We start from the raw sequence: 18,124 nt of genomic DNA on the forward strand, positions 1-18,124 counted from the left end.
TTTTATACCTAGGGAGTTTTTTTGTTGAAGACAGTTTCTAGTAGTTAGAAACAACTCTGATGCATTTATAGCCTTTATTTTGTCCTCTAGACTTTAAATTTAAAAAAAGAGATAGACTTCAACTAATAGGTTACAAGTAGCTCTAACCAATTACAGCTTCTTTACTTTGCATTGTCCTGCTGTTGTGTTCTTTACTTTAACCGATTACACGAGGCTCTAACCAATTAAAAGTTCTCTGTCTTCAAACTTCTCTTTTTCAATAAACTTCCTCTAACTGGTTATGGCAAGCTCTAACCAATTACAAACTTTCTGTTTTCACTTCTCTACACAGTAGTTTTTCTCTAATTGGTTAGCTATTTCTTTAATTGATTGAAGCTTTACTTCATTCAACCATAAACGATTAAAATCAACTTTAATCGACTGGAAGATTTTTGAATTTTGAACTTATCCATTTTGGCTCCCTTCAACAGTTAACTATATTTTCAAACTTGTTTTTGACGCTTGAAGATACTAGGACCTTGTGCTCTAACCAATTAACGGACCTCTTAACCAATTAACATATTTTTTATTTGCTTTAACTTATCACACAATCATGCCTTAACTGATTAAGGTCCCTTGATAATTAGTTACTAAGGTTCTGTTTTTGTTCACTACTTGCTCTTTTCCTCTTAATTGATTAACTCTTCATTAAACTTAGTAAGCTCCTTGACTTGCCTTTAATTAACCACTTTGTTAGAAGTATTAAATTAAATCCTACATACTTAAACAACAAGATTAGACATTAATGAATGAAGAATGTTTTGGCATCATAAAAAACATATGAAATCAATAATAAAATGACTATAATATCTTCTATAAATGATAATAATTTTAGATTACAAATTCAGTACAAAAAATGAGTTTTCTGCCCATCAAATGATAAAAATGTCTAAGTTTATAGTAGGACATAAACATGGGTTTAGTATCTGATAACTGTTTATAAAGAGTTGAACCTCATAAATCACATTCAAATCCTGAAATTTTGTTTTCTAGACTTCATACCACCTCCTCCATCTATCTTTTTCTCTCCTTTTTCCTTATTAGTAAAAAATCAATTTGCATTTTTATTGATATGTTTGGGCTACTCTACTAATTCCTAGCTATCTTTTTTATTTTTTTCTCTCTTTTGATTAAGCTTGAGAAAGCACGTCAAATGAAAACTCGAATCGAGTTTTGGCTGTGGATCATAGATATGTGCTTTCCATTGTGTGGAATTAGAAAACATATTTAGTTATTCACATATTTTAATAAATGTTTATTTATTAAAAATAATATCTAATAATTTTATATATTTTAATATTAATAATCATTAATATTTAAATATTATATTATTATTTACCATGTTATTATTTATTATTTTAAAGGATAAAGTTAAAAAGTTAAAAATTTACATTAAACAAAAGATAAATTTACTCAACTTTATATTTTTATATAAAAGTAATAAATTTATATTACATTTTAGTAAAACGCTTCTAAACCAAACATTACAATGTAATTTTGTCAATATCACATTTTCTACAATTATTACTTTATCATATTATACCAATCGTTCTAGAGTTATTTTATCAACAATCACATTCTTAATAATCACATACTTCGTAATTACATTACCAATAATACCGAATGCCACTTTGATCTAGTCAATCTCCACCATATAACAGAAAAGACAACTTTAACGAAAGAATCATAAATATAGCCATTTCACTATCACCACGTCAAAAAAAAAAAAACAAAACATCATATGTCAACTAGCACATGTCCTCATTTATTATTTAACATCAAATTTCATGGAAATGCTAACAACGAAATCATTTTATTATAATATTAAAAACGTAAATACTAACAAATTATTTTTCAAATTGTAATGATTAAAATAATATATGTTTTCAACTTTAAAAATCTCAAGTATAATTTATTCTTATTAGAGACATTGATTACAAATTATAGATAGATAATTATAGATTATGAATCTATTATGAATTAAAATTTTATAATTATGATCAACTTATGTCAAGTTTCATTATTATAACTCCTATAAAATTAAATCGGTGAATCATAAATATGATATATCATACCAACTAATTAATAAAAAACTAATCAAACTGCGTATCAAGGCGGATGTTAGAGAAAATCGAGACAGAGGGTATTTCCGTCAAAATAATAGAAAAACGGAACAATCCCCACACGGGAGTCCCATTGCAGCCTTGCTCAGGTGATTGAAAGGATATTTTTCCAAAGACAAACCTTCTACGCAATCTCCACCGTACACAAAAAAGCGACGGGTCTGATGGAAGAATCATAATTCAGCCATTCATGTACCGCCACGTGGAAAGCACGAAACAGACCAAACGACATGTCGTAGGGGAAGTGGCGAATGGGTCCCCCCTCGAAGGAGGGAAAGCTAAGCTTAAATACAGGCCTCGGCTCTTTACTTCGAAAAAGAGGCCGTCTATTCACACGGCCACAAAAGGGTAGAGGTTGAGAAAGCTTTTGTTTTAGAGAGAGGGAGAGAGGCCAAGAAAAGAAACAGAGGTTTTCTATCTCCATTTTGAGGTACTCTCTTTTTTGCGTTGATTTGTCGTTATCATTAATTTATTCCTTGCCATTAAATCCTCCTTTTTTTTTGGTCTATGCTTGCATTTGTGTGTTGTTTTGATTTTTAGATTTAGTTGTAATGTAATTGATTTCATGTTCCCAGTTTATAATGGAGATTAAGATCTCTTGCTTTTTCGAGCTTAGATTTGAGGTTTTGATGTAATCTATCATTGGCATTCCGAGTTTTTTCATCTCTCTGAGTTCGGATCTGAACACCATATTTATCGGATCTTAATCCGTTCTTCATTTTGATTAAGCTTACAATACTATTTCTCCATAGATCTTATTTTTCCCTTGTTTAGTTTTTTTTTCATCTCCTTTCTTTCTGTTTGAATTTTTTGAATAATTATTCCTTTTCATTTTCAACTGTAAACTTCATGTTTTGCTTTGGCATGTTGTTTTAATTAGAGATTGCAAAATCTTTGATTATAGTAATGAATAAAGAATCATGTGGGCAAAAACTTTTGTTGTTATCTTTGTGTCTTGTCGTTTAACGAAAGGAAGAGCCAAATGCTTAAAATAATCTCAGATGCGATGAACTATAATAAGAACATGTTCGGCCCATGCCTGCCCTGTTCCGTCCAAGTTTAAGATGCCGGTCTTAGTTGTAGCTTTTTTGGCGGCGTTTTTGGAATTTTATTTCTTGTTTTCTTTTAAGACAAGTAGCAATTTTTTTTCAATATTAAAATTAAGTTGTCACTCGCGCTCCACTTGATTAAATTATATTTGTCACTGGCCGAAGAATATGAAAAATAATCGAATAATAGAATTTGGAGTTTTTTTTTTTAATTTACATGTTTAACCTTTTCGTGAATCTTTTGGATACCAATTAACCCAACACGTTTATTAGATAATTAGGGAGACTATTAAGTCAATTTGGGTATAGGGGATACCGTTGGGTAAGACAGTGAGGCTGTGAGAGATCTGTGACTGAAAAATTGGGACGGTCTATTTGACTTTGGTCTGATTGATGCTAACGAACGGTGTGTATCACCCCTTGCTTTTTAAGATTTGTATGGTTATCAGCCTGATTCCGGGTCCGTAGGTGACTCAGTGGGTGACTGTAGCATTGCCTGCCTGTGGGTATGTGATCTTACTCCAATTTCCAAAAAGTCTGCGTTTTCTATTACGTGTAGCTCATACCACTACATAAATCAACTTCTTGGAAGTTGGACTATGTCTCTTTGATAAGGTTGACGAGCAATATTTCTTTTCTTCATCGGGGGCCGGCGCTAGCACGCCACGCCTTTAGCCGAAAGATACAATACATTGATTTGTTCTCTGTTCTCATTTCCACGAGAAAAACATTAGATTACATTTACATGTATCCGTGACCATGCAATTTGCGCTTAACCAATCAGGTCACTAAAAGACTTTTTTATTGTGCGAGTTATAAGCTCAATCAATTACGTAAGTAACATTCATTGTATGAACAGGTATATTGATTACGTGAACGTGATTGATTTGACTTGTCAGTACGTTATAGGACGGTCTATTTAATAGACGAAGTTAAGGATACTTCTATTACTAGTACAAGTAATAATAGTTGTAATTGATGATGTAGAATTAGTGATACTATTAATTTTAGAAAAAGTTAAAGAGTATAGCTTTGGCCATGAAAATAGGAAACGTAAAATCCGCCTAACACGGAGGGTCCATTATTCTAAAATTAGTGTCCACTTATCTTTTTGTCATATTAGTCTATGCTAATAAGTGCATTAGACCATTAGATATTTAGATATACACTCCTTGAATAATTTATATGGGGAAATTGTCAATGATGCGACATTATTTATTGTACGAATAATATGGTTTCGCATCTTGACTTTCGGTAGAACTATTGAAGTTGGAGTCAAAAACTTCATTTGGAAGTAGATAAAAGGTGAACCCAGAGCAGGAATAAGAATCGATACAAAGCAATGAAGAGGAAAAATAGAACTCGAATGGTATATGTGCGCTTTCATTGGTCAACTTTACCTCACTTGTCGCGCTGGTCTCCTTAATGGATTAGTAGAGTCTCCCATTTCTTCTGATAGATATTTTGTCAATGCGTCTGTTATTATATGAACTTTTTATTTTTTTTTCCTCTATAGATCATTAACTTTTTCACAAGAATTTTTATGTTTTCTCTACTTTTCTGGGACATGTTTCCTGCTTTTCTTTTACTTTTAAATTCCTGGCTGTGAGCGAGGCTAAAGCGGTCGGGCTTGCAAGTTGGTTGATCTTTGGTCTTGTTCCTAATTAGAATTAGTTGTAACTGCAAAGCGTGGAGGTTTTTTCTTTTCAAATTGTAAGTGTTATTCGCGTGCATCTTCTTAATGCATTGATCTTGGCTTTCACATTGAGCTTATATGAGTTTGTGTTTTGGAGATATATGCTGTCGGTTGGTTAGTCAAGGAAATTAATATTGAAAGTAATAAGTTTAGTGATAATTTTTATCTGTTTGCTTTAACTTAATTTTCCAAGAAACTGCATTTGGTGTTAACGTTTTGCTACCTTTATCTTCTTCAGGGTGAGGAACAATGGGTGCAGGTGGCAGAATGTCCGTCCCGCCAACTCCAAAGAAGTCAGAATTTCAATCCCTGAAGAGAGTTCCTTGCTCAAAACCACCATTCACTCTCAGTCAGGTCAAGAAAGCCATAGCACCTCACTGTTTCCAGCGCTCTGTTCTGCGCTCATTCTCTTATCTTGTTTATGATTTTATCTTGGTCTCTCTCTTCTATTATGTGGCTACCGATTATTTTCATCAGCTTCCTCACCCTCTCTCTTATGTGGCCTGGCCAATTTATTGGGCAGTCCAGGGCAGCGTCTTAACTGGTGTTTGGGTTATAGCACATGAGTGTGGCCACCATGCCTTCAGTGATTATCAATGGCTTGATGATACTGTTGGTTTTGTCCTTCACTCATCTCTGCTTGTTCCTTACTTCTCTTGGAAATATAGCCATCGCCGTCACCATTCTAACACTGGTTCCCTTGACCGGGATGAAGTGTTTGTCCCCAAGCAAAAAGCAGCTATAAGATGGTGGGCCAAATACCTTAACAATCCACCAGGGCGATTCCTCACACTTACAATTCAGCTTACTATCGGTTGGCCGCTATACCTAGCATTCAACGTGTCAGGGAGGCCTTATGAACGATTTGCTTGTCACTATGATCCCTATGGCCCCATCTACAATTATCGTGAACGATTGCAAATATACATCTCTGATGCTGGTGTTCTTGCCATTACTTACTGTCTCTACCGTCTTGCATTAGCAAAAGGGCTGGCTTGGGTTGTTTGTGTTTATGGAGTACCATTGTTGGTGGTTAACGCATTCCTTGTCATGATCACATACTTACAGCACACCCACCCATCTTTGCCACATTATGATTCCTCGGAGTGGGACTGGTTCAAGGGAGCTTTAGCAACCGTTGACAGAGATTATGGAATTTTGAACAAGGTTTTCCATAATATCACCGATACTCATGTGGCTCATCATTTATTTTCAACGATGCCTCACTATCACGCAATGGAGGCTACAAAGGCAATAAAGCCTGTATTGGGAGAATACTACCAGTTCGATGGTACTCCGGTGTACAAGGCATTATGGAGGGAGGCCAAAGAGTGTATTTATGTTGAACCAGATGAGGGTGAGCATGGCAAAGGTGTGTTCTGGTATAGGAATAAGCTTTAAATTTGCATGTAGGAAAGTTTGTCTACTGTCAAGGATTTTGGCCTTCCGATGTTTGCTTGTTTTTGAATTGAACTTTCGAGCTTTGTACTCGTCACATTCCAATAATTTTGTTGACCTCTAATTATTGGTAGAAACAATCAGACAGCATGGTTTATGCTTGTCGGGTGCTGTCTTTGGATCTTTTATTTTTGAATGCCATTGATCTCTTAACATAAAGGCAACCTTATCTGCATTTTATGCACTAAAATAACCCATTCCAGTTCTCCCAAGTCTGATCTTGTTTCTTTTGTTCTTTTGCAAGTTTAAAGATAATTTGAGAGTCGGTTTCTTTTGTTCTTTTTCAAGTTTAAAGATAATTTGAGAGTCTGTTTGGTTTGATTTTTTTTTTAATGAAATTTTTATGAAAAATAATAATTTTTAAAATTAAGTTAAAATTGTTTGATAAATTTTTTTTTTGTAAGTTATAATTTCTGTTAAAATTATTATAGAAGGTATTTTTTTTTAAGAAGGTAATATTGTAATTATTTTTAACAAATGAAGATATTTTTGAAACAAAAATAAAAATTTTCTTGTATTTTTGAAAGAAAAGAATATTTAAACTCTTTTTTTAAAAAATTTATTTTTTTTAAAAAAAAGTTACTTTTTTTAAAGAATTTGTTAAAAGACCATGTTTGATCTGATTTTTATTTTTTAAAAATAGATAAATTAAATAAAAATAAGTTAAATATGCACTGAGTCATTAACATAAAAGTCTTCCTTGGATTGTGGGCTCTTCTTTTACACTCTAAGGAAAATGAAGGAAAAATGTTCTTTAAAGAAGAAAAAAATTCTAAATTTCTAGATTGAAACTTTTTATCATCTTTCTTCTTCGTTGGTTAGCCCATGTAACAAATTAAGCATACCAAGAGTCGAAAGTTTCGAGAGCGTTCTTGGGCTCTTTCGCTGCAATGACAGGTTGTTGTTTTAATTGTCTATTGAATTGGGCTGTAGTACATGAAGTGGTTTCCAAAATGACCATATCCTTGGTAGCACATTAAGCTGGCCCATTTTGTGGCCTTTTGGGTGAAACAAGGCTCATGATTTTTTATCATTTCCCGGTCATCCATCCCGCTTTAATTCTCACATTTTCACACTTACTCATCAAAATTTGTAAGAATAAATTGATGAACAGGATTGTCAGACATAGTAAAAATCATTTACAATATGCAGATCATTGAATAACCTTTAACCCCAAATCTTTAGATTGAACATTTATTCATTGAAAGTAGACCTCACTGATTGTCATTTCCTTAACCATATATAAATCATGGTTATAATTGTTGCTTTCCTTTCAAATTGTGTATGCTTCCTATAGGACCCTAGGTGGAACGTTTACTTCCTATTATCATACTTTGATTTGAGTTTAGAAAATGGGATTTGAATTTTAGAAACATCTTGTAATTGAAGCAAGGAAACCGATTACGATACACCGCCTCTTCTTACTCCTCCAATGTAGGCCTATATAGACAGCCCAAAGTTTAACAATTATTTTATGAGGGAGTAGTTAACCCTTGACTCATTATATAAATATAGCGGTCTTTCCATTTCCACCCATGACTTTGCAAATATGTAAAAGACTTGTTGAATATATTGTTGGCTTTTCATACTTCATATCTACATTAGGTAAGACACGAAAACCAGAAGACCGAGAAATAGAAATGGTATATTTACTACTCGTGAAGTCTTTTTGTGAAGATTAGTGTGGGAAGATAAGCAATAATATTTCTAGATATTGAGGATTCTAGAAGTTCATGAATACGATCTTTGAGTCAATTGGAAAATATCAAAGTATGAACTCGATTCGATTATCCAAAACCCCCAAAAAATTAGTATGAACACGACTCTATGCATGGGATCCAAAACGACTTGTCTCCAAGAGTAGGTAGTGTGTACATATAGAAGAGGTCAGTAATGCATGTAATGAACTAACACCAAGGAAAAAGCAACGCTCTTCTAGTAGGAAAAACGACATATGATGACGAGATGGAGCACGAGACTATATGAGTTGTCTTGCAGATTCATACACTTCTGAATACTAAACTAAAACTAGTTCATGTCATGTTGAATTTGCCCTTATTGTGGATTAACAATAAGGACTTCATTATCAGAAAAAACATAACAATAATTAGGACTTGAATGGTTGATTAGATAATAATAATAATAATTGTAATATAATTAAAGTCTTCCCTTTTCTTATTTTTTAGTTTTATTAATAGACCGATGGGATATATATATAATTTTTTTTCACTTTTTTAGAAAATGATTGTGATTATATATATATATATATCAATAGGAACTGCAACAATAATATGCATCAAGTAAGGAAAGGAACTTTTCTTGTTACAAATTGCCATGAGTTTTAGAAGATTAGTTTGTTTATTTTTTACTTTTTTGGTATGTTTGAAGATTATTTCGTTGATTAAGCTTATATAACTTTATGCCAGTAAGTTTCATCTCATCCCAACAAAGCAGAAGGGAATTTGAGATGATTATAGAAGTTCATATTATATCACAAACATAAACACAATGGAAAACAATGATTTGAGAAAATTCTTTGGAAATTCAGATTCATATATATAGCTTCATGACTTTCACGATCATTCGTAAAAAGAAAACACAAAATTAAGTGTCACTACTAATCTAATGTATATATAGTGGCATTCAATTATCATTTTCAAGATCATCATAGTGATTAATCGCCGTGGTGATCTTATCACAAGTGATTCAAGATTACCATGGTTGGTTTAGGGATTAAAGATCACTGTATTTAGTACTATGTAAAAATTTAATATAATTTTTGTTTAAAATTATCAAAATAACTACAATAATTTGAATACTGTTTAAAGATAGCAGGTTGTAAAATATTAATATTTTATTTATTTGATATAGAGTATAACTAAATGATTTCGTCATCAAATATGAAATATATTTATCAATAGGTAAATTAACTTCATTAATTACATACAAATTTTGTATGAATTAGAATATGAAACTAAATTATTGAAATGATAATGACTATGCTGAGAAAACAAAAATTATAATACAATATAAACTTTTGAGTTTTGTAAAAAATAATTATTTTGAAAAAAGGAAATTATTTATTATATAAAAATAATTACATTTTTTGAGTGAAAATAAGTGTATTTTTAATCAGACATTAAAAGGGTCATATTGTCTATGATTAACTTTTAAGAATCCCTTCATCTCATTGATAAAAATCTAATCTAAAATTAAACCAAAACCATGAAAATCAAAATTTGAACTTGAAAACTAATGATTTCACACATCATAATCTTCTCCTTATTATTGAAGCAAAATCTTATCGACATCTACATGCAGACAATTTCTTGGTGGAAAGTGCTGACAAAGATCTCGTCTATTTATTTATTTATGTAAGTTTCATTCGGAGTGATTTTATTTATTTATTAAAAAAAACAAATAAATTAATAACAAAATAAAAATAGAAAAAATATCAACCACACATGTCTCAATAAAAACCAACTCAAGTTATTAACTTAATCTATCTACCAATGACTATGAGGTGGAAAGGTATCTCGAGCTTTGAAGGAGTATACAAACCTATTGCACCATAGGAAACAAGAAAGAACTTTTCTTATTTGTTTATCATGATGTGAAATGTGGATAGAGGATAATACTTCCAAGATAGATTATATACTTGTCCACAAAGTAAATTCATTATCTTTACATTGATACATATAATGGGAAAAGGACTTATTGTATTAAACCATCCTATTCATTTTACCATAGTCTTATAATTGATGGATAAAAATCTATCATACATGATGCAGGCATGTACCATCTTCCTATGACAATCAAATCTTATATAATTAGTGACAATGAATTAATCAACTCTAGATTGTATTGCTATGTCATTAAGTTAGCAATAATCAATTTACCAATGATGTAATGAGATGGTTATATTACCAACGAGGGGATAATTCCAAGGTTAAGAAACTAAGATACATTCAAATAGTAATTGGTTTTTAATTTGAAATAAATGTAACCTCTCATTAACTTTAATATTGTATATATGACTTTTGTAGGGTATGGTATATATATTATTCTAAGTAACTAACACAAAGTAATGGGCAAATGATCAACTTCCTAATTTTATAATGAAATAATAATTTTTTTAATAATTTGATTAGTTTAGGAAATAAAAGAAAGCATTTGGGTTGCAGCTAATGTTTCTCAATAGAAATTTGATTATTGGGTAAAGAAAATAAAAAGAAGAAGAAAAGAACATGTTACAAGGTAGCAACACATAGCCGCTTGTCAGTGGGTAGTTGTTAACTTTGTTCTAAAAATCAAAATCTAAACCCAAGGCGAGCACGTTAGTAAAAGGAAGTAGAATCCAGCTAAGGTGAGCGAGGGACTGGGAACCACGTCAACGGGTGGGCCCTGAGTCACACGGTTTTTGTTGCTTTTTGTTTTGGGCAAAATTCGAAAACTTACACGTGGCAATGAGAGGACAGTGCGTATCTTGAGGGGTGGTCCGGCGCAGCCGGCACGAGACTCGTGTGCACTGCTGTTCTCCTTTTGGTGACGCAAACCCCTCTGGCCCTCAGATCTCATCGTATCTCCCTCTTCACGTGCACATCCAACGGCCAATATTACTCTTTTCTTTTCTCTCGAAACATTTGGTCTGTTTTTGATACGGTGTACTATCTCCAAAATGTTGGTACAAGTAAGGGTACAAGATTTGATACAAATCCTCTCTGCCGGCTATCATGCTCTCCACTCTTGCATTTCCTGTTATCTTAGACCCATTACTAGTAGTCTCTTGTTCCCCTTTCTTTCTTTTTTTTTTAAATAATGTGAAGAACAATAGGTTTTGATTCATATGTGTCTGAAAGTTTCAATAATATTTCGAGAAAAAAAAAAACAAATGGTTGATGGAAAGGTAAAAGAATATGATAAAGCAAGGCATCTATTTCTATTGATTGTAATAGTTTACCTAGGTTTTGCCAGTTTGCTATTCTCTCAATCATGTGACTGCCTTTGCCTTGTTTGACATTACCTCTTCATGTAAATAAGGTGAAGCATAAATGCAACCTCTCTACACATTTGGCATCAAATATGATGCTTTGCTGTCTAAAGTTACTACAATTTCATGCACTCTTAACTTTCTTGGCACTCATTGGTTTGCCCATAATTAATCCATCATTATATATAAAGGCTTAACTTAACTAAGATCACGTAAGTTCCATTTATTTCATTTTTTTTCCATTTGTCATTTATTTTTTATTTCTTCTTTTGCTAAAAAGTAAACTACTCAGAGTTTTAATGAAATCATACCATTACAAAATCATTAAAGCCGGTTTAAGATTTTTTTTTTCTTTGCTTTCTGAAATTAATATATATATATATATGTCTTGCATATGATTTGCTGTACTAGGCTTGTAGCTTGGGACAAAACAAAAGGAAACAAAGGAAAAACAAAGAAAATGCCAAAAACCCTAATGCTAGCTAACTAGTTGTTAGGGTTTTGAGAAACTTGGGTTTTGCTCTGGTCTTGGAGAATATAATTGTTAGGGTCGGAGAGCTCCATGAGTGAGTAGGGAATATTGAAACCGGCTTTGGTTTTTCTCATTAGCTACAAGATGAAAGCATAGATACAAATGAATTATAATATATATAGCAAAGTGAGATATATATACCACCGTAAGTATCCGTACAAGCATCATGTACAAATTATTAAAGAATTAAAATAACCAAAAACAAGATTCAGATATAAAGTAATTTCCTATGTCTTTGCCCTCTACTTTGAAGAGGTAAACACCATGCTACAAAAACATCATTTTACTAACTCATATCAGTTAAGTATGTATGACATTTCGGGAATCTTCTGCCTCTGTCTCTGGGATATTTCTTTGTATTTAGAGTTTTGCACACTTGGTCTTGACACTATTTTACTTAACCCCTTTCCAATATATATAACCCTAAGCCCCTACAGTTTGATGTATTCTTTTTAGGAAGACGGGCCTTATGAGTAAGTTTCATATTAGTCTTTTAATTGTAATGTTTCATATTTATTCATGACTCAAAAACTCGAGTTTTTTACTTGTTTTTTTTTTTTTGAATTTGTTGGAATTTAGATAAAAAAAAGTTTCATGTGACGTTTCGGGGGACATAAATATGTTGAATTTCGTTCAAATTTTAATGATATATTATTGGATAGATAAATTTGAAACAAATTCAAAAGGTCGTAATTAAAAAGAATTGATCTTTTTAAGTCATGAAAATTTTGTAAAAAGGTGACGATACATATTCTAATCCAAATTCGGGATGCCTATAAATTCTCTACCCTCCTAAATACTTGAGCTAGTGCTGATTGCAACATTATTTATATGTTCAATTATAACTTTGCTAATTATAAAAAACCCTTGTCTATAAGCGATTTGATATTATAAGAGTTCCAGGGCCTCACATATTTCTTTTGGCACTCAGAATATATTTAAATCAACTTGACAATTAATGGGTATAGGCCCATGAATGCAAAATTAAAGGAAAAAATAAAAAAAAACAGAGAGACAGAGGAGAGAGAGCATAGAATGGATAATGAAAATTATCCATTTTTTAACATAGCCAAGGTTTGTAGTCAACTTGCTTAAAATATAGTTGGAAGCATATACAACACCCAATGATTGATGTTGTTAGTCATTAAATTTTGTTGCTAAATGATTGATATTGTTAATTATGTGCCCAAACTACCAACAATCATTTGTAATACATTTTCTAATTTTTTTTTTGAACTTTTTACCTTTTTTTTTTCCAATATGTAGTTAATGGGGTGAATAATTGCCTCCAAATTCAAAGTTTAATCAATCAGGTCAGAAATGGATCAAAATTGAAGAATCTAAAGACGACGAAGGGCATTTTCATAATTACAAAAAAATTGGGAGGCGCGAAGATTAAAAAAAGAAAAAACAAAGGGAAGTAGCAATTTTGAGAATGGATAGTATAAATCTTTTTATTGTCATGGATCTGGAAACGCGGATATGTACGGCTGTCGTTTATGCAAGCCATGACATTAGTTTTTATTCCAACTACGCGGATTCGTGTGTTAGTAAGTTTGTGGGTTCATCACATAGTTAAAAAAAAAAGTAAGATATTCTTTCTCTTTAATTACCAAAACGCCCTTTCTTTCCCAATGTTGAGGTACTTTTTTGTGTTTTATTATTTTTTTTTAAAAAAAAACAATATTATCTCCCACAACATGTATATAATTTTTGCTCTTTCATGGGAATTAATGAAAGGTTTTTTACTTTTGAATTTAGCTAAGTTTTGGGGTTTGTATTTTACAATGTCTTCGTTTTACAATAGAAAAATGTGTCTTATATGTTACTTTTGTTTTTGTCTAATGGAATACATTATAATTTGAATTTAAGATTTTTACCCTAGACTCAGGTCATTGGCACCATTGAAGGAAGCTCTAGTGACCCAAAATGAGTCATATACATATGGTTCTTCCAAAGGGTTCCAGGCATCTAATTTACATGATATTTGAAGAGTTCATTACTACCCAAAATATATGAAGAGTTAATTAATTTTCATTGGATATATAATCTCTTTAAGAAGAGGAGACCACCATTTGTAACATTAAATAAAGCCCATACATAATAAATGCTCAAAAAGTTATTAGAGAGGATGGTTTGGTCATTGCAAGTAGATGTGAGAAAAATACATGTTTTGACACATATAAAATATACAATACTTGTTATAAGATAATCCAATTGGGGAATTGGGGACCATTTAAGTTGTCTACTTACTCTATTGAATCTCTTGCATTTTGTCAGACAAGGATTCATCCAGTCCTTACTCCCAACAGACAGCTTTCTCTTTTTTTTTTTTTCCTTTTTTTTTTATTTTTTAAAGGTTCACCTTTAAACAATATCTTTCCCATCACTTTCTTCTCCTATATAAGCATTCCCCCTTTCATTTCTCTAAACAAATACACCAACTCCCCCACCTCTTTCTCTTTCCTTGTTTCTCTCAAACATTTTTCCATGGAGAATATCATGATCAGGAATCAAACCAGAATGCCCCCTTCAACACCATCAGCACTATCCATTCACAAGGATTCACAAACAATATCAAAGGCAAAGCCAAAGATACGCATAATTCACATATTTGCACCAGAGATCATCAAGACCGACGTAGCGAACTTTAGAGAACTGGTGCAAAGACTCACAGGGAAACCAGCTCAAGAAAAGGGTTGCAAAAAGAAAGCAAGAATTGGCAGAAGAGACCATCAAGAGCCAAGGATCACTCGTTTCTGTGACAAGCCAGTGGCAGCAGCTGTGGCCAAGAAAATGGAGCTGAGAACTGGGTTTCTTGCTGGCTTGGAGACAAGGGAAAGGGTCAAGGAAGAAGAAGGTATGTGGAATGATGAGAATTCAGGTGGTTTCTTAAGTGGTTTTGGAGATTTGGATGGATTCATTCAAGAGCTTGGTGAATTCCCTTTGCTTCCTTTGGATGCTTCTCACATGCATGGATTTGAAGAAGCTCAACTTGCATAAATTGATTCTTTACTTGGGATTTTTTCTCTCCTTCTTTTAATTTTATTGAAAGTTTAATCATATTGAAGATGTTGTTTTTGGGTTGGGGGGGTTTTAGATATAGTTTTAACTGAATTCTATCCATCTGTTTCTCTCTCTGATCTCTCTCTCTCTAATCTTATTGTCTCTGATGTAAATATGAGAGATTAACTTGATTTCATCTGACTTTGAGATTTCTACACTTTTGCAAGGATATTTTGTTCTTTCTTATCAAACTTTCTTTTAATTTATTTAAGCCCCATTTGGATGTAAGAGAAGCAATTGAAAACATCTTCAATTGATTCTTTTCTTAAAATTAAAAAAATAAAGGACTTTGTTTGTTTTCATTTGGAAGTGCAATGGCTGTTTGTCTTATCTAGAACGGGGCCTTTCTTCTTACCTTGGGAAGAAGATCGTTTGGCAGACCAAACATGAACGTGCAAAACTATATCATGCTATTTGATTTGATAAATGTCTTACTTTTCTTGCAAGACTCTCTTTATTAATTTTTTGATAATATAGCAAACCATTTTATCCCTTCAAGTCGCCTCCCACTTGTCTGATGTTAGCAAGCACTTGATGCATATCCCGTATGCTTCACAAATTTCAGAAAACCTAGCTTTTCATACATTTTTTTATTTCTTTTTTTAACTTAATATAATGGTTAATGGATGTAATTTCACCCCTTTTTTAAACCATTTGAGCACTGGTAAAGCTAGGTTTTCATTAAATAATATTTAATCCAAGTTTTAATTTTTAATGAACGGAAAAACTTGATTTTAATTTTTTATGATACAAGATAAACTGTTCAATTCTTCCGAGTCTCAAATTATGATAACATGTGTTTTACTCAACAAGGATTAATGTACATTTACAATTAATGTGAATGAGAGATCACTTGCAAGTTACATGAATTCAAGATCATTCATAAATGAAGCAGACAAGCTTAATCAGCAAATGAAGTTTACCCCTATTGAATCTATTTTAAGTAATCTTATAAGAGAGGAATAATGGATGAATTCTAGCGCCCCAAGATGGAAAAAGAGGACAAAACTTGATGAATCTTTTCTTTTAGTAATATCACAAGAATCAAACAGTTGGTAGTGTTTAGTAAGCAAGTCTGATAAAGAAGGCAGATCTTAGTTTTTGTTCTTTCCTTCTTTTTGGTGAGATTGATCATCCAGACAACATGTGCTGGACACAAAGAGAACATGGTTGTAAAACTCTGTAATTACTTCCTTAAAAGCGACAGGATTTCTTTTTTAAGATAGAAATCACAGAGGAAAATGCAGCCAATGAAGCACTAATTCAGTTATAGTCATGTTTAAGCTAAGCTAAAAGCAACCCAACATTGGAACCAAAGAGGTTAGCATTGGTATTAATTTGACTTTAGGCACCTTATATATATATATTAAGTCAACATTTTTGGTAAACTTTATTAGCAAATTGCATTATTAATTTACTTTGGGCGGTATTCATAGAACCGACTAATCTGCCTAATAGAAAATTGGAAAGCTAAGCAGGATGAAAATTGAGTTCTGAACTACCGGTTCTGCAACTATATATATATGGATCACTACCATAATCTCTTTGCCAAATTACCCTAACCCTAATACCGTTTTAAGAAGAAAATTAATTAAAACAGCCCTTGCCTCTTCAGCCACTTTAATTGCTCATTTTAGTCTTAGATAAGGATGACAACATGGAATCAGCATCAAATATCAAAACTTAAGATTTTTACCCAATCCACGAGTTCACTAAGTTAAATTATAGGCACTAATTTTCAATAATTATTGTTTTTTTTCCTCAAGTTTATTTAAAAGAATTAATAATTGGGTCGGTTTTATTTTGTCGAAATAACAATTGGATAGTTGATAAATGACATATTAAAATCATTGTGTTGATATCAAGAACGTCCACGTTGAAGCTGAGCAGAAATATTTGGCTCTAAGATCAAAGGACAAAAGGAGATTAGGGTAATCTTGAGGACATATTCAGAGATTACGAAAGTCAGGGGTCTCCAATCTATATCCTCCATTGCTCCATGCTGACGGATTTGAGTGGTGTGACTAACTAATTAATTAATTAAGGGACAAATTGTGGTGAAAAAATAAATAAATAGAATTCTTAAATTACAGATCACACAATGATTTTCCACTTCAATTTTTGAATTAAATTAATTATTAAGAGCGTATCATGTGCTTTGTCTCTAAGCCTCTTGTTTTGGATCTTAGTACAAATAAGGCTCTCCTTACAATACCCAAGCGTGCCACTTGCCATGTTTATATACAAATAGCAACATAGTCGTAGATGAGACAGATCACAACAACCACTAAAACATTATAATTGGGAAGCCAGATTTTCCACGTAATAACTCAGGCCAATCAGTTCCAAGAATTGTGGCTGCTCCATGACCTACAACCATGCATGAACCAAGCTTCGTCTCAGTGCCAACAATAAAGAGGTCCTAAAACTTTTAAGTTTCATTTTACGTGAATTTAATTTACTTTATTTATTTAATGGATTTGTTTATAATTTTTTTAATGACATAATATGTGATATATATGAAAATTATTTGATTGTAATTGTAACCTTACGGAGTAAAAAAATTGCTAAATATTTGTCTTAGAAGGTGATTTGTCGAATGGTTGAACTTAAGGGATGCACAAGATTATGAGTATCACAAATAAAAGGGTTTCTAGTCTGATTAACTCCAAATTTGGTCCTTATATTATCTTAATTAGACGATTTTAGTACTCTTCACTCAAATTTAATGAACTTATTTCCATATTTTTATTAAAAATTAATTTCAAAATAATTGATAACGATATTAAAATATTACAACACCATATGGTTTTTTTTATTACATGACATGTCAACTTGAATTTTTTTGACTATATATGTGATACACATTAGTATGAAAAACTTTATTTTTTTAATAAAAATACTAAAATTTACCTTTTATAAGTTAAACAACATTAATTATTTAATTAAAATAAAATATACTTTTTTATTAATATGTGTCACGCAATGAAAAAATTAACCCACTTTAACGTGTCAAACTGTTATCAAAATGCCAAAAACTTTAACATCCTTACTAATCATCCTTTAATGGATTGTTGATAAAAATACAAGATTAAATTCATTAAAAGTAAAGATAAAAAAAATTAGAACCAACAAATTGGGATGATACAAAGATAACATTCTAATATTGAC

The 18,124-nt window shown here is 31.9% G+C and overlaps 2 protein-coding genes across 3 annotated transcripts; both read left to right on the plus strand.

Moving 5' to 3' along the window:
* The first annotated feature begins 2,432 nt into the window (after positions 1-2,432).
* On the plus strand, positions 2,433-6,524 carry FAD2 (fatty acid desaturase 2). 2 transcript variants are annotated; one of them, XM_007028923.3, is made up of 2 exons: positions 2,433-2,592; positions 5,146-6,524. In XM_007028923.3, exon 2 carries the CDS (start codon positions 5,157-5,159, stop codon positions 6,306-6,308), a length of 1,152 nt encoding a protein of 383 aa, XP_007028985.3. In that variant the 5' UTR covers positions 2,433-2,592; positions 5,146-5,156; the 3' UTR covers positions 6,309-6,524. The 2 variants fall into 2 exon arrangements, with proteins under 2 accessions (XP_007028985.3, XP_088662467.1); XM_088806341.1 differs by lacking the exon at positions 2,433-2,592 and adding an exon at positions 4,901-4,924.
* A 7,778-nt stretch (positions 6,525-14,302) lies between these two features.
* On the plus strand, positions 14,303-15,110 carry LOC18599102 (VQ motif-containing protein). Its single transcript, XM_018121229.2, has one exon. It carries the CDS (start codon positions 14,378-14,380, stop codon positions 14,888-14,890), a length of 513 nt encoding a protein of 170 aa, XP_017976718.2. The 5' UTR covers positions 14,303-14,377; the 3' UTR covers positions 14,891-15,110.
* Positions 15,111-18,124: the final 3,014 nt, after the last annotated feature.

This window comes from Theobroma cacao, chromosome 5 (assembly GCF_053813885.1).
Source record: "Theobroma cacao isolate CCN51 chromosome 5, ASM5381388v1, whole genome shotgun sequence".
NCBI classification, from domain to species: domain Eukaryota; kingdom Viridiplantae; phylum Streptophyta; class Magnoliopsida; order Malvales; family Malvaceae; genus Theobroma; species Theobroma cacao.